This window comes from Petromyzon marinus, chromosome 16, assembly GCF_048934315.1.
Source record: "Petromyzon marinus isolate PM22_M1 ecotype Great Lakes invasive population chromosome 16, UKy_Petmar_22M1.pri1.0, whole genome shotgun sequence".
NCBI classification, from domain to species: domain Eukaryota; kingdom Metazoa; phylum Chordata; class Hyperoartia; order Petromyzontiformes; family Petromyzontidae; genus Petromyzon; species Petromyzon marinus.
Window position 1 is genome coordinate 2865568 of NC_133682.1, and position 23724 is coordinate 2889291.

The 23724-nt window shown below is 45.6% G+C and overlaps 1 protein-coding gene across 6 annotated transcripts in view; it reads left to right on the forward strand.

Moving 5' to 3' along the window:
* The window catches only part of ATP8A1 (ATPase phospholipid transporting 8A1), a 108310-nt gene that overhangs the window by 60118 nt on the left and 24468 nt on the right, over positions 1–23724 (forward strand). For all 6 annotated transcript variants that reach the window (XM_076067424.1, XM_076067425.1, XM_032955508.2 and 3 more), the window contains 3 exons: positions 15724–15798; positions 17000–17122; positions 20671–20749. In XM_076067424.1, coding sequence (XP_075923539.1) covers positions 15724–15798; positions 17000–17122; positions 20671–20749 — 277 coding nt within the window. The remainder of the gene's footprint in view (positions 1–15723; positions 15799–16999; positions 17123–20670; positions 20750–23724) is intronic.

The following is a 23724-nucleotide window of genomic DNA, read 5'->3' on the forward strand; positions in this document are numbered from 1 at the left end:
GCACCCGAAACCAAATGTGCAAGCCATCCGTTGTGTGTCCCTTTGAATCCGTGTGCAACAATGGGGAGTGTTTTTTGTTGTTAATTTAATAATAAGGCTGACTTCTTCTCTTGGCCACGAAGGCTGTAAGGGCATAAATAGTTTTTCATAAAAATATATGCAAACTATGTTCGATACAGATAAACAGCCACTGTAATCTCCAACTGTGAGATCAGTGTAAATCTGTAAGTGATGATACAGTGAGGGAAAAAAGTATTTGATTCCCTGCTGATTTTGTACGTTTGCCCACTGACAAAGAAATGATCAGTCGATAATTTTAATGGTAGGGTTATTTGAACAGTGAGAGACAGAATAACAAAACAATCCAGAAAAACGCATGTCAAGAATGTTATAAATTGATTTGCATTTTAATGAGGGAAATAAGTATTTGACCCCTCTGCAAAACATGATTTAGTACTTGGTGGCAAAACCCTTGTTGGCAATCACAGAGGTCAGACGTTTCTTGTAGTTGGCCACTAGGTTTGCACACATCTCAGGAGGGATTTTATCCCACTCTTTGCAGATCTTCTCCAAGTCATTAAGGTTTCGAGGCTGACGTTTGGCAACTCGAACCTTCAGCTTCCTCCACAGATTTTCTATGGGATTAAGGTCTGGAGACTGGCTAGGCCACTCCAGGACCTTAATGTGCTTCTTCTTGAGCCACTCCTTTGTTGCCTTGGCCGTGTGTTTTGGGTCATTGTCATGCTGGAATGCCCATCCACGACCCATTTTCAATGCCCTGGCTGAGGGAAGGAGGTTCTCACCCAAGATTTGACGGTACATGGCCCCGTCCATCGTCCCTTTGATGCGGTGAAGTTGTCCTGTCCCCTTAGCAGAAAAACACCTCCAAAGCATAATGTTTCCACCTCCATGTTTGACGGTGGGGATGGTGTTCTTGGTGTCATAGGCAGCATTCTTCCTCCTCCAAACACGGCGAGTTGAGTTGATGCCAAAGAGCTTCATTTTGGTCTCATCTGACCACAACACTTTTACCCAGTTGTCCTCTGAATTATTCAGATGTTCATTGGCAAACTTCAGACGGGCATGTATATGTGCTTTCTTGAGCAGGGGGACCTTGCGGGCGCTGCAGGATTTCAGTCCTTCACGGCGTAGTGTGTTACCAATTCTTTTCTTGGTGACTATGGTCCCAGCTGCCTTGAGATCATTGTAGTTCTGGGCTGATTCCTCACCGTTCTCATGATCATTGCAACTCCACGAGGTGAGATCTTGCATGGAGCCCCAGGCTGAGGGAGATTGACAGTTCTTTTGTGTTTCTTCCATTTGCGAATAATCGCACCAACTGTTGTCACCTTCTCACCAAGCTGCTTGGCAATGGTCTTGTAGCCCATTCCAGCCTTGTGTAGGTCTACAATCTAGTTCCTGACATCCTTCGAGAGCTTTTTGGTCTTGGCCATGGTGGAGAGTTTGGAATCTGATTGATTGATTGTTTCTGTGGACAGGTGTGTTTTATACAGGTAACAAGCTGAGATTAGGAGCACTCCCTTTAAGAGTGTGCTCTTAATCTCAGCTCGTTGCTTGTATAAAAGACACCTGGGAGCCAGAAATCTTTCCGATTGAGAGGGGGTCAAATACCTATTTCCCTAATTAAAATGCAAATCAATTTATAACATTCTAGACATGCGTTTTTCTGGATTTTTTTGTTATTCTGTCTCTCACTGTTCAAATAACCCTACCATTAAAATTATCGACTGATCATTTCTTTGTCAGTGGGCAAACGTACAAAATCAGCAGGGGATCAAATACTTTTTTCCCTCACTGTAAACCTACCACAAAAGAACGGTTGGCACAGGCCGGAAACAAATAGATTTTAACAATACTTAAATATGTGCATAGCATGTACTAAAGCTCTCGGCCTTATGCAAAACCACCAGTTCAGAAGAACTGCATTGTTCATAACATTGAGAGAACATCTAGCACTGTTTTTTTGTCACTTATGGATTTGAACTATTGTTGCCATTGGGAAAGCAAAATGAGTCCCCATAGTGTCAAGCTAAGCCCTCTTCATATATGAGACTTCCCAGAGGCAGTACTGTACTCATAAGTCCTCATAAGAAGACAACCAGTCTGCAGTTTTGTATTTGTTTTACTGCCGCCTGTAGTTTGTTCACATTTGTTCACATTGTATGGAGTTTGTGGTCAAAGGCAATCATGACCACAATGCAGTTCTCCTGAACTGGTTTTTGATAAGCCTTTTGTACACGCAATGCACACCTTTGTGTGTCGTTAAATCGATGGGAGCGGTTAAGCGAGGGAAGCCCTTCCAGCACATGATTGTGCAATACACCCCGCTCGTTATTTTCTGGTTCCTCTTCTGTTTACTGTGCATGGGTCTATAAAAGTACCCGTACTTGTGATGCAAGGGTGTGCCCGTTTGCGATTTTTTTTTGTTAGTTCCCGAGTGATTAAGTGCCACCAAATCGTGAAAGCATTCCTTGCATATGATTGCAATTTATATTCTAGCCACTGCCTCAATAATAGCTGGCAATTCCATTAAAGTAAAAAAAATAATTAGTGGAGCAGTTTTAATTGCTGCAAAGAAACCACAAAATTGTTTCGGCTTAGTTTCCCGGGCTCCCACATTGCGACAAAAAACGTAGCACATCTGTTAAATGAACATTATCATCAGCCGTGATCAATCCGCTGCCGGATGAAGGCCTCTCAAGGGTATGCATTGACTAAAGCCTTTTGCAAAAACTTGGTTTTACAAACTATTAAACATGTTTTATTTTTCGATTTAAAGCTTTGGTGACTGCAAGGATTCATCTTCTTTGGTTCTTTCGGTAAAGTCACGTAGAATGAGAATAAAATAATACATAGATAAAATAAAATAACACAATAATAATCTCACGACGTTTCGGCCACAACACAAGCGGCCTTCATCACCTGATGAAGGCCACTTGTGTTGTGTTATTTTATTTTATCAATTTATTATTTTATTCTCATTCTAGGTGACTTTACCGAAAGAACCAAAGAAGATGTTTTATTTTACCAGGTAAGGCCCACTGAGCTATGTAGCTTTTTTTCAGACGCGACCTGGCTATCACAAATGATTGCTCAACGAAGTGGCTTACCGCGTGGAAATTTGTAGCAGCCAAATACAGTAAAACCTTGGATTGCGAGCATAATTCGTTCCGGAACGTGTTTGTAATCCTAAGCACTCGTATATCAAAGCACTCGTATATTAGGTGTGATCACGTGACGCTCGGCAGACAAAGCGTATACGTACTACTCGTATTGCAAGGCCTTGCTCGTTAATCGTCTTGCAAAACACTCGCAGACCAAGTTACTCGCAATCCAAGGTTTTACTGTACTCGAAACGAATGTTTCCAAATGTGGAGGGAAAACCCCGAAAACCCGGAGAAAAATCCACCTGACCACCATACAAACACCAAATATACAGGCATCGTTAGAGTCGGGATCGAACCCACGACCTCTTGCATACCAGGCGAGGCAGATAACATCTCCCTATTGGGCAATAATAGCTCAAAAAGGAGGAAGTAAATCCAAAGAAAGATTGTCAATGAGAATATACCAATAAAAACAAAGACTAAACACCACATCACCGGGTGGCCCCTCGTGAATCACTTTTTCACCGCACGCTGGCTGCATTGTGCAAACTCAAGCTGTACAGCCAAATTGATATTACGCATGACAGTAAAGGCCATGCAGAATTTATATTTTTAATGCGTAAAGTATCCAGTACGCGGTTTACTTCCAACACTTGCTACAGGGTGACTGAAGCATAATGCTCTCGGAGTACAAAGATGTTGGTTTTATTTTGAGGGTTAGATTTTCATGGTTTCGTGAGCTCCCGATGAGCCCTAAATGTTGCAGAAGATTTGTAACATGGCGTGGGTGTGGTGGGTACAGTGCTTTGCCCTGCGCTCTGAACCCAGTTACCCGAGTTTGATTCCCGGCCATGGCTAACATCAGTGGCAAGTGATATCAGGACCAGTCCTGCCCTAACTGCCCCCCGACTCGCACTGACTAGCACGGTGAAGTATGGTCAAAAAACCACCTTGAATTACGTCAGGAGATATTCATCCATTTGTTAAATGAGAGTCGTTGGAATGTATCTTTTTTTTTGTTAAGTACAAGCACGGTTCATAAAAACTCAACACATTCGTCAATAACTCTGTGACCTAGAAAGGAACAATACATGATAGGTGACCTTTTTGGGCAATAACCCTTCTTCAGAGCCCATCATTAGAGAGGCCAGAGAGATATCAACTTGCATCAAACTCTCTCTCTGGCCTCTATATCCAATAAAGAAGGCCCATTGGCCAAAACGTCACCCAATACATTTCTTTCCTTTTTAAGGCCACACCAGTGGTATTGAATAATGCATTGAGATTGGCATATACAGTATACATATGTGTATATATATGCTTACTGCAGTGTATGGAATAGATCATAGGAGCTTATTCCCCGTCAGACAGGGGGAGAAATGAAAAAATTAAAACGGTGGAAGAAAAATGTGAAGCAGATGGAATGGATGTCTGCAAACAGCTGAAGAGGGGCTTGCCGGCTTTGTTATGCCCTGCCCGTGTGCGAGGTTCAAAGGTAACAGTTTAAACCCTAGCTTACCGCGATAACCGTAAAAATTACTCTGACATTAATAAGAGAGGTCTCGGTTGGGAACTGAGGCTCAAGTCAGCTAATTATTTATTACAAATATTTTAAGCCATAAAGAGGCAAGGAACGCGTGCACCGTAACCCAAAACAACGTGAGCTGACATTCCTACACGCCACCTAACACAAAACCATTGCTGCATTCTTTAGAAAATGTTTTTGTAAATATGCTTTTTAATGAGTCGGGATGTTTTGAAGCACACACGTAGAACTGATTTTTGTTTTTAGTTTGTTGTCCTTCCCCTGCACCTCCGATTAGCCTACGTACGGTGCTAAATAAGTTCAACATACATGTACACTGCTTATACAAAATGCGATTTTGTTTCCATGGGTGTTCGACATTTTTGCGGATGTCAAGTTTTTGACCAGGGATTTCCTGCGTTGAAAATATGCATATTTGGCCTAAACATTAAAAAAAATAATTAAATGAAGTAACTTCACACGTTTCAGTCGGGGAGGTGTGAAAAAAACCGAAACTGTCATTGGACGTGGAATAAAATGTTTCCCCAGTCGTATTTCTCCTGGGCTCGGCGTGGCGAAGGAGGTGCAGTGGGTGGTGGAGCGGCCCGCGGTGGAACGGAACCAGCTGAGTGTCAGCATGGGACGTGATTTGAGCACTCCACTGATGAGATTTCCTTCGAGTGGAAATTTCACTCGCCATCCTGCGGACGCACAGGCGTCCGCAGAGCTTTGGAAACGGGGGGGGGCGGTGGGGGGGGGGTACGAGAGGAAGAGTCGCTTCATTTGGGGGCCCTTCTTCAAATTTGAGATTTTGCACCGGTGCTGGGAGGCTCTCGGTTAGGAATGCTTAGCCGAAAGCTGCAGGAGAGAGGGAGGGGGGGGGGGATTGGGGAGACCTGAAGCAGAGAGCGGCAAATTCCACGGCTTAAAAAGAGACCCAGATATAGAAAAATGAGGAGAGAGGTCCGCGTAGGAATGCAGTGGAGATGGGATGTGAGTGGGAGTGAAGAAGCCCATCACGTTGCGCTGTCTGCCCGCTTGTCTTCTTGTTTACACCGCCATCTGGCCTCCCCGCCCCTGCCCCCCACCTACAAGTTCCCGACAGCAACTTCTACTTGCGGCACCCACCCTTTCCTATCAATGCGTTGCATTCCTTCCATACGCGGCGGTGCATATTCGGGGCCCTGCGTGTTTATTCAAGACACGTATCGTTTCCCAGGTGCGCGCCACGGCAGCCCCGGAGAAACTTCCGCGTCGCCGCCGACAACCACTGCCAGGCCATCTGATATGAATTCATTTTTTTTACGTATTAATTTTTTTATATGTTGGCAGCAGCAGCAGCAGCACAAAAAAATTCTAATTAAAACATTTAGCACCAACTGTATACATTCCAGCGATAATTAAATTTTAACTTATTTATGTCAACTTTGGTGCTTTGGCCTGTCAGTTTTGGGGGGCCTCTGTTGGCTCTTGGCTGCCATGTGGGCGCAGTCAACCCCTGGGATTGTGGTCCGAACACACGCAGTGGGACAGCAGGTGGCACCATTGTGACATTTGTCATTGCCGTCAAGTGCAACCGCATAGTCTTTAATGTTTCAGGATTGTTAAATATAAACACACAAGTACGAGCAGCTGGGTGGCCTAATGAGTGGCGTGTTCGCAATGTTTGATTTCGTGTGGGGTGTTTCGAACCTAACTTTTCTTCCCCCTTCTCACTTAAAACTTTCGTGACTGCAGGAATTCATATTCTATGGTTCTTTCGGTAAAGTCATGTATAGGGAAAAAATAATATTATTTTATTGTTATTCTTTTTTCTGTCTACGTGACTTCACCGAAAGAACCATAGAATATTCTTCCCCTTAACAATGCTCCACGCGCATCTTGCTACCAGCGTGCAGTTTTAGACGTAATCTCTCTACCCATGTTACAGGGTGTGTTTATCCCAAAATGTATATTCGTAAATTGTTTGAGGTTACGAACGTTGCATTGGTTATAGCGCAATGGACCATGAACCTGACGAGTTTGAGTCCTGGCCACGGCTAACATCGGTGACGAGTGATATCTGAACCCGGCCCTGCCTGCCCTCTCCAAACCCTTCACCAACCTGCAATGACCAGTCAGGTGAAGTATGGTCAAACAACCGCCACGGTGTGGAAAGGCCTTCATCGAGCTGTGGGGTTTACAAAAGGCTGAACATTTCTATTTTTATTTAGTTTAATCAAATAGTCATTGTGTTTGTAATTGTTAAGCATTGCTCGATAAAAATCATACTCCCCATCTCCCATGCCAACATCATTATAATTCAAAGGTGTCGCTATTTTAATCACATGTTGAGACAGGATAACCGCACAAGCGGATATATGTGGAAACGCATAATCCTATAAGCATACAATTTATACGTACTGTACACGAACACCTAAAGTAAATTAACAGAGAAATGGACCGACCCAACATGTTAAGTTCACAAGTTAATCCATTTTAAACCACGGTAATTGGCATTTGCTTTGGATTAGCGAGCCGTTTGACAACGGTAATTGTGCTGCTGTGGTAAGTAAACAAATGTGATACTAATCCTCCTTTCTCTGTCACAGTGGGTTGGAGGGGGGCATGTTTATCCCCCCCCCCACTCCATTGTTAACAGACTCCAGCCTCGCATTTTTTTTTAAAACGAGAATGGGGAAAAAAAGGAAATGTTTGTATGACAAAAGACAATGGACAATAAAAACCCACATAAAATATTAACCGCCAACACAAACATTGAAGAAAGAACGCGTATGTGTGTGTGTACGCGTGAGATGGGGAGTGGTGGTGCAGCGGTTAGCACGCTTCGCTATGAACTCGGGCAACCCGACTTCAATTCCCGCTCACGGCCAACACCAGTGACGACTATCTGAACCGGTTCTGGGCTTTCCGTAGGTGGACTCAGTCTCGAGTGAGTACCTGGTGCGGTGTGTAAACATCGCCGCTAGGGAGATAAAGGTGGCTGGGTGTGGTGCTGGCAACCCACCCCCTCGTGTGCCGTTCCGGCCTTCATAGGTGCTCGCGAACAGCACTTGCCCCTACAGTCTGTTAAGTCTACAGTGGGATATTTGTCTTTTTTGTTTTGTGTATATAAAACGGGTTATTTTGTGAAACTGTTGGCAGTGGTGCCAAACACACAAATAAAACAAACCCACCACATTCGTCAATACCACTGTGGCCTTATAAAATATAAGAGGCTATATTTTGATTTAAAGCTTTCGTGACTGCAGTAATTCATATTCTTAGCTCTTTCGGTAAAGTCACGTTGAAGGGAAACAATAAAATAATAAAATATATATAAAACAATAAAAATTCTCACGACGTTTCGACCATAACACCTGATGACGCCCGTTTGTGTTATGGTCGAAACGTCGTGAGAATTTTTATTGTTTTATATATTTTATTATTTTATTGTTTCCTTTCAACGTGACTTTACCGAAAGAGCTAAGAATATATAAGAGGCTATGTTTGGGAAATGGCCCTTCACAGCGACTAGGCAGACCATGGAGACGAATTGGAGACTTTAATCTGAGAAGAATGTAAAATCAAATTATAATATGTTTGGCCTATGACTAGTTTACCCGTTGGTAGCTAATTGAGTGGCAGACATAATGCTGGGGACTTTAACTGAGACGAAGTAGAAGCTGACACGACCACTGCAGTCGGAATTCAATTGACATCACAACGGGAGGGTGGGGGGGGGTCGTGGAGGAGGGCAGGCGTCTAAGAGCTCGAGAGAAGTTCCTTGTAATCTGTCGTGTCAACTCCGCCGAACCATTGGGGCGCAAATTGTTTTTGACGTAATTCAATGAAGGATTTGGCTGTGCACACGTAATGGAATTTAAAAAAATTTGCTTTACGAAGAAAGTTACAGTGAATGCATAACAAAGTAGAATACAGCGCGGTTTCGGAGTACGCGGGATCTGAGTACGCGGGATCTGAGTACGCGGGGATCTGAGTACGCGGGGATCTGAGTACGCGGGATCTGAGTACGCGGGATCTGAGTACACGGGATCTGAGTACGCGGGATCTGAGTACGCGGGCCCACTCGTACGTGACCGACCCCGATTCATACTCGCACTTTGTGACTCGTACTTTCGCTACATGCACAGAGTGGGTCGCGAGGAGTCATTAATGACCCCCCCGCCGCCATAACGTGGACGTGGATTTGAGGGCATGTAACTGTGTCACCCGCGCAAGAAACCAGTCCAGAACAATCTCGCGTTCTATATGACCTGGATGCCGCCGCTGATTAGTGGATGTACTGTGCTTTATTAAACATTTATATACATTTTATATGACACTCGTGTGAGCGAACACCCCCAACTTACACGAATTTGCGCGTACGCGAGGGTACACGGAACCTAACCGCCGCCGCCGCTTACTCGTGACACCTTACTGTATTACGTTCCTTGTAAATCGCAGGTGGCTTTTAAAATCCAGCAGCATTACGTGTGGCGTCTTGCCGATTGCACATCAATCCACCTATGGCATGCATAGGCACATTTCTTACATTCATTTAGATGTTTGATTTTTCACTAGGCAATAAATATGTTCTTTTGCCATACTTTTAAAACTATATATTTTGTTTCGTCATTTTGTCTTCGTCTTTTGCCAAACAGTGCTTCCTCTCATCTCATGAGATGAAACGTCTGTTCAGATCTCTTGCAGTGTGTAACCCTTCATGTTAAGAGCACAGCCCGGAGAAGTAGATATCACAGAGCTATCTCTTAATGTCCCTTGTTGTTTGACCTCTGCTCCACATTGTAGAGGGGAGGGGTCACCACTTGCCCATCCGCTTTTCTCACGAGAGTAATGTTTGTCGCACAACCGTCAGACCTACATTAACATTTTTCGAGCTGGAATGTTGCCAAGTTGAGTCAATTTGTAACGGACAACTATGGATATCCCTGCTTTCACTCTGAAAGCGCTCGCTCCTCCTGCCTGGAGACTCTGCCGAAAGCCGACACCTGCTCTGGCTCCGGACTCCCCTGCTGCATTGGGAGCCACCTGTCTCACGAGGGAGAAGCATCAGCCGCTATCGTCCTCTTTCCTGAGCTTCCTCGCCCTTCCGTCTGGCCTCACCGCCTGTCGCCGGAAATCTAAAACCCAAACTGCGCCAGCTCTGAGCTGAAGTGCCCCCCCCCCAGCCCCCTCTCCGCATCTCCTCCTGGCCACATCCAACCTCGCTGACAGAAATGTCCCTTCTAGCAGCAGCAATCGCAAATTTAGATCATAATCACATGCAGCAGCTTTGTTATATGACACCTCCATGCTTTTGGTTTCATATTGTTCCATCACCACACTTTCTGGTGCTGAGGTTTTAATTAAGACTATGCATAATATATAACTGGCCTCTTTGGCAACACGCTTGAGATGGCTATCCTTAAATAAGCAGAGCATTTATTTTTAAACAGTGATGTCAGGGTATATACGTTTCACACCAAAGTGTTTCAGTTATGCTTGTCTGTTCACAAGGGATAATGACTAAGTTTAATGTTTGCAAACTGGTCTATTCTAATCTGGCCACAATTACAAGTTTAGTTAAGTCTTAAGCAAAAATGCTTAAGAGAAAACTATGGAAGGGGTGGGGGGGATGGTTGGTGATATGGTGTGACCTAGTTCATTAGCTTGCTGGCCCTGTGTGTGTGTATGTATCCTTGTTTTTATTGTTGCAAATAGCAATTTCCACAGTTTGTATCGTCTGGGATACTGCCGAGATGAATGTCGATTCTTGGTTGTTTATGTGACTGTGTGTGTGTGTGTGCTTATATGAATTCAGAAAACACACAAATGTACCTTTATTTTTACGTTCACTTTTTCTGCTGTCTCTGCCCAGCCGGACTTGCAAATCACGAGTCCCCTCCATCTGCCGGGGGCCCTAATCGCTCGCTTCTCGCTGGCTCTGCCTAATTGCACTAATTGCTGCTATCGTCTGTATGCCAGCAGTTTTGATGTCATCATACCACACTGAAAATAATAACCTTTCTGCATGTTTACTATTAATTGTGGCTATGTATAAAATAAACTACTTGTTGTGGATGTGTGTGTATATATAACAGACACACATTCGAGGCTATACTAATTGGTTTTGTCCCATTTCATTGCAATATATCGTACTTTATTACAAAACACACGTTTGTCAATAATTCTTCCCGAACAAGTGAATTATATATATATGCAAGAGGCAACGATTCTGCTTTGGCCCATCCTTCATAGGATGCATAGTTGTGTTTTGTTTGATGCTGTATGTGCTTGTGCACCTCCTGTGAATGCAGTATCAATATGAATTGTTTTAATGTTCAGCTGCAGTAGTTCTCAGTAATCACAGTGAGAGGGTTACAGACTGATTAACTTGCATTTCATCTTAAACCTTACCCATCCCACACTGTACACACCAAACTTGGCAACTAATCCACAGCTTTATTCTAAACCATCACTTTTAACGAACTACCAACACTCACAAACACTTCGGGCTTCTAGTCAACCAAACATTTGGCCAATTGAATAAATCAATTCTAGGCGTTCTTTGGACCACCAACCTTCATAAGCTTTCAATATTGACAATGGCAGGCGTTCATTTTGCATTTATATGTAAAAAAAAAACACTTTACAGTAAAATTTTAATGAGGGCCGTTGTAATGGCAGAGAGGGTAGTTCTAAACCGACACTCGAAAACATGTTTAAGTGTACAACATTTGATGTTGTGCATTAATATGTTAAACTTGTGACGGAGACGATCATGATGGAGTAAATGTTAGGTGCGTTGACAATTTGTTTAAATATTTAAATTACTCAATGTCATGAAAGCAGAGCTTGTTTTGCTCGAATGACATTTTTGATAAGTTGCTACAAAGCAGAGTGCAGGCATGAAGACTAATGCTGTTATACGGTTTAAAATGCAACACAAAGTATTACAAAAATATTATTTTAATTGCTCTTTGAAAGGAAAAAAACCTCATATAAAAATAAAACCCATTTGGCATGCCAGATTTCAGCACAGCTGTTATAAAAAGTGGCATTTCTTAGAATCGTGTGTATTGTTAGTCCTAATATTACCCCTGAGAGGGTCTGAAAGTAGGCCAAAACTCAGGGTATTTTCTGGCCGTTTTTAATTGTACCTGTTTGCACAGTTCTGTAAATGGTTTTACTTGTATATTTTTAATTTTGATTTAAAGCTTTCGTGACTGCAGGGATTCATATTCGTGGTTCTTTCGGTAAAGTCACGTAGAAGGGAAACAATAAAATAATATTTTACTTGTATATTACTTACACTTGGCCAGTGCTTTTGGTTAGGCTGCTGCTGTGGTGCTAAGGCCCTGAACGTGGCTGAGATGGTCCCTTGTGTCAGTGAAACCCTTTATTAGGCCGAGGCAAAAGAAAAGCGCTTAACTTAAAAAAAAAACTACCAGTTATTAAAAATAAACATTTCCCATGATTATTTCCCAACGACTTTTGATTGGTGTGATAATTTTTCTACCTACGTGACTTAACCGAAAGAACCAAAGAGTATTCTGTGATAAAGTGGTGGTGACATTGCTCTGCTAAGCCTTACGGTGGCCATCGTGGCCCGTTGAGTTGTTAAGAGGGTGATGCTCTGACTCGGGTGACATCTGTGAAAAAGAGCTTTATCGCTCATCGGATATCTCCCGTGTAAATAAATATCCTGGTTCTGGCTAATGATTTACCTCCTTCCCCCCCCCCCTCACCACACACGATGAATTATCACGAATAAGCATTGTGATTCGATTTAAGAATCAATTCTCTTTTAGATCTCCGATATATTAGCGGGATGTGCCAATTTGTTGTTTTGGTACAACCCAAATATTTAAGCATCGTGCCGAACAACAACGTGGCGCAGCCTGGAAACACATCGGAGGTCTGTACCGAACCACTGTGCAGGAGTACGATACTTTTTTGTCTCATTTGTATTGTCCTTTTAAATTGTTTTTCATTTCCTTTGTCTCATTTTATTTGTCTCATAAGTCTGGTTTTGCTCAACACACATTAGTCGGTCGAATTGCCACGTGAGCATATATTTTGCACGTAATTACGTGCATAACCTTGTAAAGCGTATGTTTTCACTGTCATTATTCGTGTATCGTGAGGTAGGGAAAGATTTGATTTTAAGCAATATTTTTCCCAAATATGACAAACTTGATTCCTTGTTTTTGTGTAGATTTGTCATGATATGTACTTGCCGACATAGCCCGTGGTGTGTTTACAAGTGTGCACTCTGTTGCTTCAATTATAAATTGGTTGAGCTGCAAGTTTAGAAACGGACATTCGTGGCTTTTAATGTGGCATTGATTTTGTTTAATATCTCTTGCGTCAACCTTCATGCGCTTTCACAAAAACGTGTAAATATGACTATTCACACGGGTAAACAATACTCATTATGGACTCAAGAGGAAGGATGACACTGAGCAAGTTTAACTGCACCCACATTCCAAGAAATAAATCAAAGGTGATGTGCCATATTTGGGGGCTCCAAACGGGCACAATAAATATCTGGGACCTCTGGGAACTGAGGCACGTGGCAGTTGGTGTCAGTGGGGTGCAGTGGCAGGGACAGGGGCGATTGGGGGGTTGTTGGGCAGGGGCGGGGGCAGGCATAAGAAATACAATCCATGGAATCCCATTTCCCCGCTTTATTCAGGAGAAGCTGTTGCACCCGCGGTGGGCGTGGTCGGATGTTGCGCTTCCATTGTGTGGTGAGACTTGAGGTGCTCGCCGAGTAGAGCTTGAATTTTATTTTAACCAGGTGAGAACTAAAGGGACCAGGATAAAGTCTCACTTGCAAGAATGACCTGGGGGCAATACATAGTCTGAGAGTAGGCGGGCGATGATTGCTGTGTTTAATCCCAATTTGAATAATTGGCGGTGCAATTCCCGAATAATAATGCCATATTTGGACGCTCAGGCCCGGCTGGCACCCAATGGCCTCCTCTTGCGAATGACGCGGGGGATCTTTTAACGTTCTTCGTGAAGGGGCAGCCGCCGCAGCGATCAGGCGAACGCGCTCACCGCCCTCGAGGGACTGGACTGGCGGGTGAGAGGCTGGTGCGTGTGCATGGGAGGAGGTGGGGCGGCAGTGAGAGAGCAGTGGCAGCAGTCGAGCAGGACACATTTTGGAGCCCGCCCCCCCCCCCCCCCCCCCCATCGTCTCGCTAATTAAAATCCAGACGGTCAGAAAAGGAAGCCCTCGTGGCCTGGACTTGACCGCGCTCAGAGATTTGCTCTGGCGTTTAGCTCGCTGCAGGGCGGGTGTCAGTCGGCTCTGGATGCTGAGGTGAGGCCCTTGGATTAATTAAGGAGAACGCCAAGAGAGGGTGGGGAAAGGAAGAGGCCAAGGGTTGCATGGGAGGGAAGCGAGGTAGATCCTTTTTTTTTACGTCCGATTAAAGCTGGAAAATGAAATAAATGTTTTTCTCTACTCTTACTTTACTTCATTTGAATATTTTAGTTCCTGTGCCCCGCCATGCATTACTTTGATACAAGTGTGAGTTTTTTGGGTTTGTTGTCAAAATCGTTAGCCAACAACCACAGCAATAATAAATTGCACCGCATTTTACCTCTAAACTGCCGTGAAGAAGAATGTACTCCCACTTGGAGGGTACAAAAAATAGTGTTTACACTGGACATGATTGAAACCATTTTTATGGCAAATTGGATAGAACACATATCTCTACACGTGTTGCATTCTTCAGCTGTAGGGGCGCCAGACTGGTCAATACCATTCCAATGACCACACACACCATCATCCCTTACCGTGTTGGCTGGCTCACTGAGCCGTGCACTTTGAGAGCCATGTCGAACCAGAAGAGGGGGTGGTTGGGAAAAACGATCAAAAATGTGAGCACTCATGCCCGGCTTTTGAATACGGGTATGGCATTACAGCATCATTGCAAGGGTTTTGAAGAGACACGTGTTTTTGGTAGGGTTTTTATAATTATTGTTGTATTGCCCTGCTCTTCCTCAGATCTGTCCTTGTCCCGTGCACGTGTTATCTCGGGAGCCCCGTCAACAATCCCGGTCTCTGTCTCCACTTAGGGCACGTGACTGTCCCTGGGGCTCTGCAACTTTTGGAGCAGAGTTTCATTTACCAAAAAAAAAGCAAGCTCACATCTTGCTCACATTAAGCCAAAAGTTAGGTTAAATTTTTTTTTCAACGTTTTAATACTCGCAGATCTCAGATTTGATTGCAGCCCGAACATCTCTCGCATTTCCACGGGATTTATGAACACAGGTCCACTTCAACTGTTTGCGTGAGTTTGACATTGTCACGCTTGCAAGTTTTAAAAGACTAAATATTTACAGAAGTTGCTGGAGGAATGATGACTTATTTACAACAGTTGGTACAGTTGTTGTGACGAATGCTTTTATTTATTACTTATATCATTGTTTTTCATTTTGAGCCAGGCCTTTAGAAGCTCACTCTTCATAATAGTCTGCACTCCCTTTAACATTAGTAGCAAATGCTGCATTTGGTACTAATGTTAAAAGTTAATCCATAGTGTGTGCCGAGATGGCGCAGAATTTAGCGCACTGTATTATGGTCCCGGAGACTTTGAGTTTTGTATCCTGCCTATGGCTGACATCGGTGTTGGTTGATATCTGAACTGGTCCTGGGTACCCACTGACCAGCATGGTGAAGTATGGAGAAACTAAATGCCCATGACTCACACAGCATGGGAAAGCTTGATCCAACTGGATTAATCAAGAGTTGTACATTAATTGAAATAATTATTCATTTGAGTACCAGCAGTTGTGAAAATGTGTTAAGAACAAAATACTATCCATTGCGCCAATGATAAAGTTCGGGTTATTTATACGACTCAGATTTATCTTCCGTTCATGTGATGTGATTTCACACACAAAAGAGCTTGGACATAATTCATGGAATCCTGTGTTGAAGCCCTGGCATAACACGATAACGAAATGCTGTGTCTTCAACCTGCAACAAAAGGGTTGTGCTGAATGGGGGTTCTTACTCGCCGCATGTAAGCTGCTTGACTCAAACTTTATTTCTGTTATTATTTTTTTCAGCTCTGGTTTGCCTTCAACAGCGGATTCTCTGGACAGATCCTCTTTGAACGGTGGTGCATCGGCCTCTACAATGTGGTAAGTATCCGCTCGAGTCGCTTCTTTAAGGCGCGACCGCACATTAGAACCTGTCCGTGCATCGCAGTGAGGCAGGCACGTCGCCGATGTTACCGTCGGTTACAGGTGACGCAACGTTCTCGGTCGTTGAAGGGTTTTTATTTTCTTTCGCATCGGCCTTCTTATACGGATTGTTCATGCAAACAGGGCTAAGCTCGAATTATTACTTGGCCTCTTACCATAGACACGCGATCCGGTTTTGCCACCATAATTGGTTTTGTCTGTGCACTTGGGGGTACTCTGTGTGTGGCAAACTGGAGAGACTGCATGCTGTGATTTCTTCCAGTGCATACAGTTTGAACGGTATGAATGTGTGTATCGTACGCAACCTGGCTTCAATATAAATTGTATGCAATAAAATATTAATATAAAAAAATTGGCAATGTTTCAATACCTGGCTTGGGTGAAGGCCTCCCCCCCATGCTGTGCCGATCGCCAGGGGGTTGTTTGAACATACTTCACCTCTCTGGGCAGTGCGGGCCGGTGATGTGGATGCACCGAACCGCTGGAGATATCACTCGCCACTGTTGTTAGCCCTGGCCCGGGAATTGAGGTCAGATCGCCGAGTTCATAACACATTGCGCTAACAACGCCACTACTGCTCCCTTCATTGTACATGTAAGTGCTGAACTTCTTTTTGCACCGTATGTCGTCAACCGTGCTAATGGAAGGTGCGGGGAAAGACAACAAAGTTAACACAAACAGCGGTTCTAAAGAAATGAGTTTGTCTGTACTCTGCATAGACATGCTGTACATTCTGGTAGTATTTTATCTACGCAGAATATAAATGAAATGAACTACTTAATTGGAAACTTAGATATTCATGCCAATATTAATGAAGATGTATTTTTTCATATTCTTGGTTCTTTCGGTAAAGTCACGTAGAAGGTTTTCACACCTGATGACGATTGCTTGTGTTGCAGTCGAAACGTCGAGATAATTTAATTGTTTTATATTTTTATTATTTTATTGTTTCCCTTCTACGTGACTTTACCGAAAGACCCAAGAATATGAATCCCTGCAGTCACCAAAGCTTTAAATCAAGAATTTATTTTTTTCTTCAGAAAACTTGACATGGGGGACAGTGTTGCGGGCACGTGCGTGCAGGGGTTTTTATGCGTCTGTTGTAGTTTGTTGTCTGTTGTTTGTTGTTATCCTCGAGGCATTCCTGGCCCTGCCGCCCTTTGCCCTGGGGATATTCGACCAGATGTGCAGTGCCAACAGCATGCTGCGCTTCCCTGAGCTCTACAAGATGTCTCAGAACGCAGTGGTCTTCAACACCAAGGTATTCACGGGGCGCCATCATCACAATCATTACCGTTGTAATCATCCTCCCTCGCTCATCATCGCCGTCATCACCGACATCGTCGTCACCACAGTTATGGTCATTCTCATTGTTATTGCCTCGCTCCTCCGATTAGCTCGGTTGGCTACGTGCGGTGTGAAAGAAGCTCAACATACATACTTACATCCAAAGTTATTTAACGCTCATAACAATTGCCCTTGTGAAGTTCGACGTCCAAGCGTTATTAAAGTTTCTGGACACGGCGCAGACAGTGCAACTCTTTCCACGTTGAACACCACTCTTAACAGTTCAGACAAACTCAACCCTGTTGGGTGTGCAGGACTTCAATCGGGCTTCATGCTCTGATCAGTGATGTTTTTTACGAACTTTAATATGCAGGGCTGGCCTGCCGATTGTCTCCTCCGGGACATCGGTCGGGCAGGCACGTGCTGACAAAGCCATGGTCCTTCGCTAGCCTCTGTCCCGAAGCTTTTGGGGCCTCGGGTGCATGGGCTGAAGGTGGCCGTGGGGAGGAGGCGGTGTGAGGGTGACGTGAAGGGTACGAAGGGTAAGAAGGTTGGAGGGGGGGGCGGGGGCAGGTCCTAACCGCTTGTTCCTCTCTGCCGCCACACAGATTTAAAGTTTAATGGAGCGAAACGCTCGTGGCTACTGCTGATGGGTTCGTCTGACAGACAGCAGCCTGGATTCACCCCGCGCCTAATGCGCCAATTAGGAGAGGCACCGGGGTGCCTCCCAGCAGCAGCAGGAAAAAAAATTCCCATAATATAATCTGGCCGTGCAGTTAACCCTCTCCCTGCTGGGTTAGATTCGCCCTGTGAGAGCAGTTGCACAATAATAATAATAATACATTTTAGTCGTGGGTCTGTTTCTTCACGTTTCCAGGCAGATTGTTGTACCTGCTGTAACAGATCTTGTTAGGGGCCAATTTATTTTCCACAATGTGCTTATTATTTTGCCGTCCTCATCATGTTTCACCAATTGAAGGTAATTGGTTCCTGCCTGGTCTTCTTGCTTACAATGTATAGATTAAGTAATAATAATTACAAAAACTTAGCCACCCCCCCCCCCAACCCCTGTTAATGATCAATTACAGTAATCGCGTGTGTCGAAGTGATTAGCTATTTTGGTTACGTGTGTGCGTATGTGTGCGCCATACTAATGAATGGCGATGTCACGGTGGTGTGTTTCCGGGGTTGGGCGCGATAGTTAGTTAGTTCGGGTTTAGTGGGGATGTAGTTGGGGGCTCTGCGGGGTTGCGTAGTGAAGATTAGGCATGGATTAGCCGGGCCGGCGGGGAGTCGTGTCTCGGAACAATGCCCCGTGAGCCCCCTGCTTGCGGCAGACATGTGTAAGCTGCCGTTAAGCCCTCTCGCGATTTCAGTTTCGCCGCAGGGAGGAAAACATTATCGTCTTCATTCCGAGACCCCTGAACCGCTCCGGAAGTTCGGGTGACGAGGCTGGATGCAATTACGTGCGGGAGCCCCCCCCCTTCCCCCGCTGCCTCGCACCTTCAGGACCAAGGAGGGGGGGGGGGGGTGAAATTGCGTGGGTTGGAAGGGGGGGGGGGTCATGGTTAGCGAGGGAGAACTACCGTATGAACACCTCCACGCTTCCGTCCCATGTGATCCCTTAGCTCCTTCCGTTACCACCAGCTGCTGCCAGGGGCGGAAGAGATTTGCTGAGTAGGGGCAAGCTGCGTTTAATCCAGAGTATTCGGGAATGCAGGTCAAGTAATGTAAGTGATTAAGATGGGCTGGTCGGTTGTAATGGCTGCTGATGGTGGCACTGAAACAGGGCAGAATGGAACTCTAAAATAAAGGTCAATTCTGTTTGTGCGGGGAGACTGAGATGCTTTCACTGAGATGAAATATGCGCTGAGTGATGGCTTAGAAGATGTGCATATGTTATTGAAAGTGCGGTGGAAATACGTATCGTGTAATGTTAACAGTAGAGCAGACGATATTAAAGAAGGGTGAGAAGATAGTGCCCGCTTGTGAGGTAGGAGTTTTTTTACTTTATGAATTTGTATGCAAGGGGGGGGGGGGGAGGTGTACACATTTGAGAAGTCTTTTGAGCTTCAGCATTGTGGGTGGCCGGTTTATTTTGATCACGGCGGCTGTGAGGCACCCCTGGTGCGGCAAGGCAAAGAATCCGCACATGTTCACACACACACACACACACCACCGCGACCACCAGGCTTAATTGCCAGCGCTTGATTGGTGCACGACGGCAAGCCGCGGTGCTGTCCAACTCCGGTACCCCGGTGGAACTCGTAATTTCTCAGTCACACATCGAGCACTTTAAACCTTAAGTGGCCACACGCACGCGCACACGTGCGTGCGCGTGCGCTTTGGCACGTGTAAACACACCCACACACGCTCGCTCGCTCGCACGCACGCACGTACACGGGTGCTCCGGTGGCAGCTATTCCCAGCCCTGCTCGAGCGCTGAGTGACAGCTGCCGGTGTAGGCCCGGCTTGTCGGCACCGCGGGACACCTGCCGCAGCAAGCGGGGTCCGGCGGCGGCGCGCGAGCGGAAGGGAAAGGCGCGAGGGGAGCGGACGGGAAAATAAAGAGCACCGCCACTCCCACCGCCACTCCCACCCCCCCCCCCCCGTTTTTTTCCCGTCATTATTTTTCTTGATTTTTAAACTTGAATTAAAATAGTTTAAACGAGTGCAATTTCAGTTGGAAACGTGTTTATTTGCCGTGCAGCCGATGTTTAAATTATTCAAAATATATGATGACCCAGGGTTGCCTGGCCTTAGCCCTTTCTCCTCCCGTAGGTATGCATTCAGGATGTGCCCTCTCCGCAGGGTCAGAGGCCAAGAAAGGTCGCCAGTTTTAATCACCGCTGACCTTTTTTTTTCTACTTCTCCCGGCTTTATCTCCTCCGCCACCCCCCACACGCCACACACACACACACGGCCCAACCGTCGCCCCACTCAGCCCTTCACCACCCACCATCTAATCATCGCCCTCGTTCTCGCACCTCACCACCTACCCCTCGGCCATCGTCGCCAATCCCTCTCCCTCCACGTCCCAAACGTCACCGCGTCAGTACCACAACCTCCTGTTCCCTCCTCACGACTGACCGTCTCTCAACCATAGCCCCCATTTCTGCATTTCCATTGCTTCTTTGCTGCTGCTGCCTCCTTTGGTACTGCCCTGCAGTGGGTCAGGGCAACTGAAGGGGGGAGGGGGTCGAGCCCCCACCTCGCCCTGCCCTGCTGAAAAGCTCAGCCCACCCCCCCTTCTAAATATTACAGTCGATAACAAAATAGGTACAGCCTTGGCTCCGATTAGCACGGTTGTTGGCTACGTACGGTGCTAATGAAGTTCAACATACAATACATACACGATAGAACAGAATGCGTGATAGACCAAAGCAATGCGCTTGGTGAGCTTAACATTAGTTAAAGTGTTTTACATTGTGTTGTTCTCCCCCCCCCCCCCTCTGAGTTGTATTCCCCCCCCCCCTAAAACAAGATCATGCTGCCGGAATGCTTTGGCTTTTTGTTTACCAGGTATTCTGGAGTCACTGCTTCAATGGACTTCTGGACTCCATCTTTTTATTCTGGTTCCCACTGAAAATGCTCCAGTACGGTACGTGAGGATGTGACCACTTGACTGCGTGGATGTCGCGCTCGCAACCACCACCCACGGGCATGGGAGGGGGTGGGGGGCCCCCATAGCCCGTGTCTCACTTATTTACTATTTAAACTTTTTATTTTTTATTTTACCAGGTAAAGCCCACTGAGGTATATAGCTCTTTTTCAGAAGCGACATGGCCACAAATGGTATCCCAATTAAGTGGCTTATCATGTCGAAATTTATAGCAGCCAAATACTTCCATAATAGAGGTTTTTGGGTTAGAACGCGTAAATATATATACTCTCAACGTCAAATACTCTAAACGCATGATGTTGATTCTGAATGCGGAGGGGAAAAACCGGATGACCTGGCGAAAAATCCATGCGACCACGGGGAGAACATGCAAACGCCAAATACACAGGCGTCGGGGTCGGGATCGAACTCCCGACTTCCTGTATACCAGGCGAGGTAGTTAACATCTCGCCACCGCGACCTGAGCATGAGCCACCAAACGGTCAGGTGCAATGTTCGAAGAAAGGAACGAGCGAATGGATGCGGTGAAAGAAAAACATTGTGCACAACGGCAGTAGAAGGCAACCAGAGGCGTAATGATTCGTTGTTTCTCCCTGGAGATTTTGATACATTTTTGTTATTTCACGTCGCAAATCAGTTTTAAGAGTTGATTCCTTAATTCTTCCTTGAACGTTGCGGCAAATGTAATCGACGGGCATTGGCTGGCCCGGTTGACCCAAACTCGTTACGTACAACACATACGAATGTCAACACATTGCCTCTTTCACGTGACATTTTATGCATTCATTACAAGTTTAAGGAACTCTTCAATAGAATAATCAACGAGTCCAGAGAAACTAAATTGGGGATTGCATTATTCTTCAGAGCTCATCAGTACAGTAGCTGTGTTTTCGTCAAATGTGAAATGCCATTGACACTGTGAAATAGGTGGCTTGTCTTCAGCGCGTGTGTGTGTTTATAATTCTACCCACCTTCAAATTTAAATAAATAAAGGGCTAATGTTTACATCGTGGCTGAAGGAGTTGGGTGGCTTGGGGGGGCAGCCATTGGTCCCCTGTGTCCTCTCAGCTATTTCATGTGACCTTTGGTGGCTGCTTTTGTTTACTTGCATCCCTCATAAGAAACGCCACGTTAACATTCCAACTCTTGATCTTCTGTTTAATGTCTTTTTTTCTCTTCTTCTAAAACACGTTCCCGAGAAAAAAAAAACAGTCTTAAGCGAATAACCACAGTGCGCAAGTGTGACGCGTGGACGCTGAACTTCTTTCGCGCCGTACGTAGCCAACTGTGCTCATCGGAGGTGCAGAGGAAGGACAGCAAACTAAACACAAGAAGCAGTTCCAAATAAATGAGCCTGACGCACATTAGCAATGAAAATATCGCGATGGAAGTTAGGCAATTCCGATGCTCGCCACGTGGTTTTAGTGCTACCGATGAAGACCGTTTTGAGCATCACGCGCTAAAGCAACACGCGCTGAAGCAACAATGAATGGCAGACGGCGCACATGCTTGAGTCAACATATTCCTGCCCGCTGATTTCCCCCCTCCCACTCCCCCCTTCTATAAAGTTGTTCACAAGAATGGCCTCTCTGTGCAGCCAACACAGGGAGGGCCAGACCTCGGTGGGCGTGTACACGGAATCGCTTACAAAAAAGGGTCTCTGTAAATGTCTGAGTAGCAGGAGGCCATACGTAGCCCTCATCCCGGCCAACTGATAGAGTAGGAAACCAGGTGGTTGTGGCATTTATATATAGATATTGCCCATCCACTGTTGGATGTGTACAATCCCACGCCGTGCGGATCCCGGGGGTTATTTGACCATACTTTACCACACTAGTCCCAGGAAGCTTGGTGGGCGTGCGGTGGGGAGTGTGGCGTGGCATTTCATTTAGTTATCTTTTTTCCATTTTGCGACGTCTTTAGAGTCGTGCGGGTGTTTGTACGTTGGTTCGGTCTTATCGTCGAGTGGAATGGATATTTAGTGGAGCCCCCCTCTCCATGGTCATCGCGTGTCCTTGTGGAAGTACAGCATGTGTGTCCTTCTTGTGTGTCCTTCATGTGCGTCCTTGTGTATCCTTCTTGTGTGTCCTTTTTGTGCGTCATTCATGTACGTCCTTGATGTGTGTCCTTGTGTGTCCTTGTGTCCTTTTTGTGTGTCCTTCATGTGTGTCCTTCTTGTGTGTCCTTCTTGGCCAAGCAGGCTGGGGGAGAGGGCGGCTGGGGCGACTTGGAAGGATAAGTGGTGGCCACACACCAAAAACTATTTGGGATTATTCCTCGGTATAAGTCCAGGTTGGCCTGCAGTCAGTAACGCACCGCAAAAAAAATTGCACACTTGTGTTTAACTGTAGGAATTTATTGTCCAGAAAGTAATGGCCATATCTCAGCAGTTTAGATGTCATCGCAAATATTACTGTGGAGGAGCTCAGCTCGGTTGATGGCCTTGCTCTCTTTCGTCCCATTCTCTCACTTCTCCACGAGTTACTTCTACTGGGTAACAAAATCTGCGCGCATCAATTGCACAGAAAAGTAAAAATGGACAAACTTGCACAGATGCATACATTAAACAATATCCAGTTTAACTTTTATACTTATCACAAAACACATTTGAGCTTTGCGAGTTGTGCAACTTAAAGGTTAATTTATTTTGTGGGTGGGGGGGGGTAGTGGGGGGGGTAGTGGGGGGGGGTAGTGAGGGGGGTAGTGGGGGGGAGACTGCAAGGGGCTGACAGAGACCCCCCGGCCGACACCAGGCATCTCTGCATCTCCAATGGGGGCCGGGTCACCCTTATGGACGTTTTCATATGGAAATAAACACTTGGCCCGTCTTCCTTGCGCTACGTGTGGTGTGAATGCAAATTGGGTATTATGTGCGGTGCTTGGCTCTCTGTGTGTGTCTGGGGAGAGACCGAGGTGGACGCGCGGACGACGGGGGGGGGTAGAGGGGGAGGCTT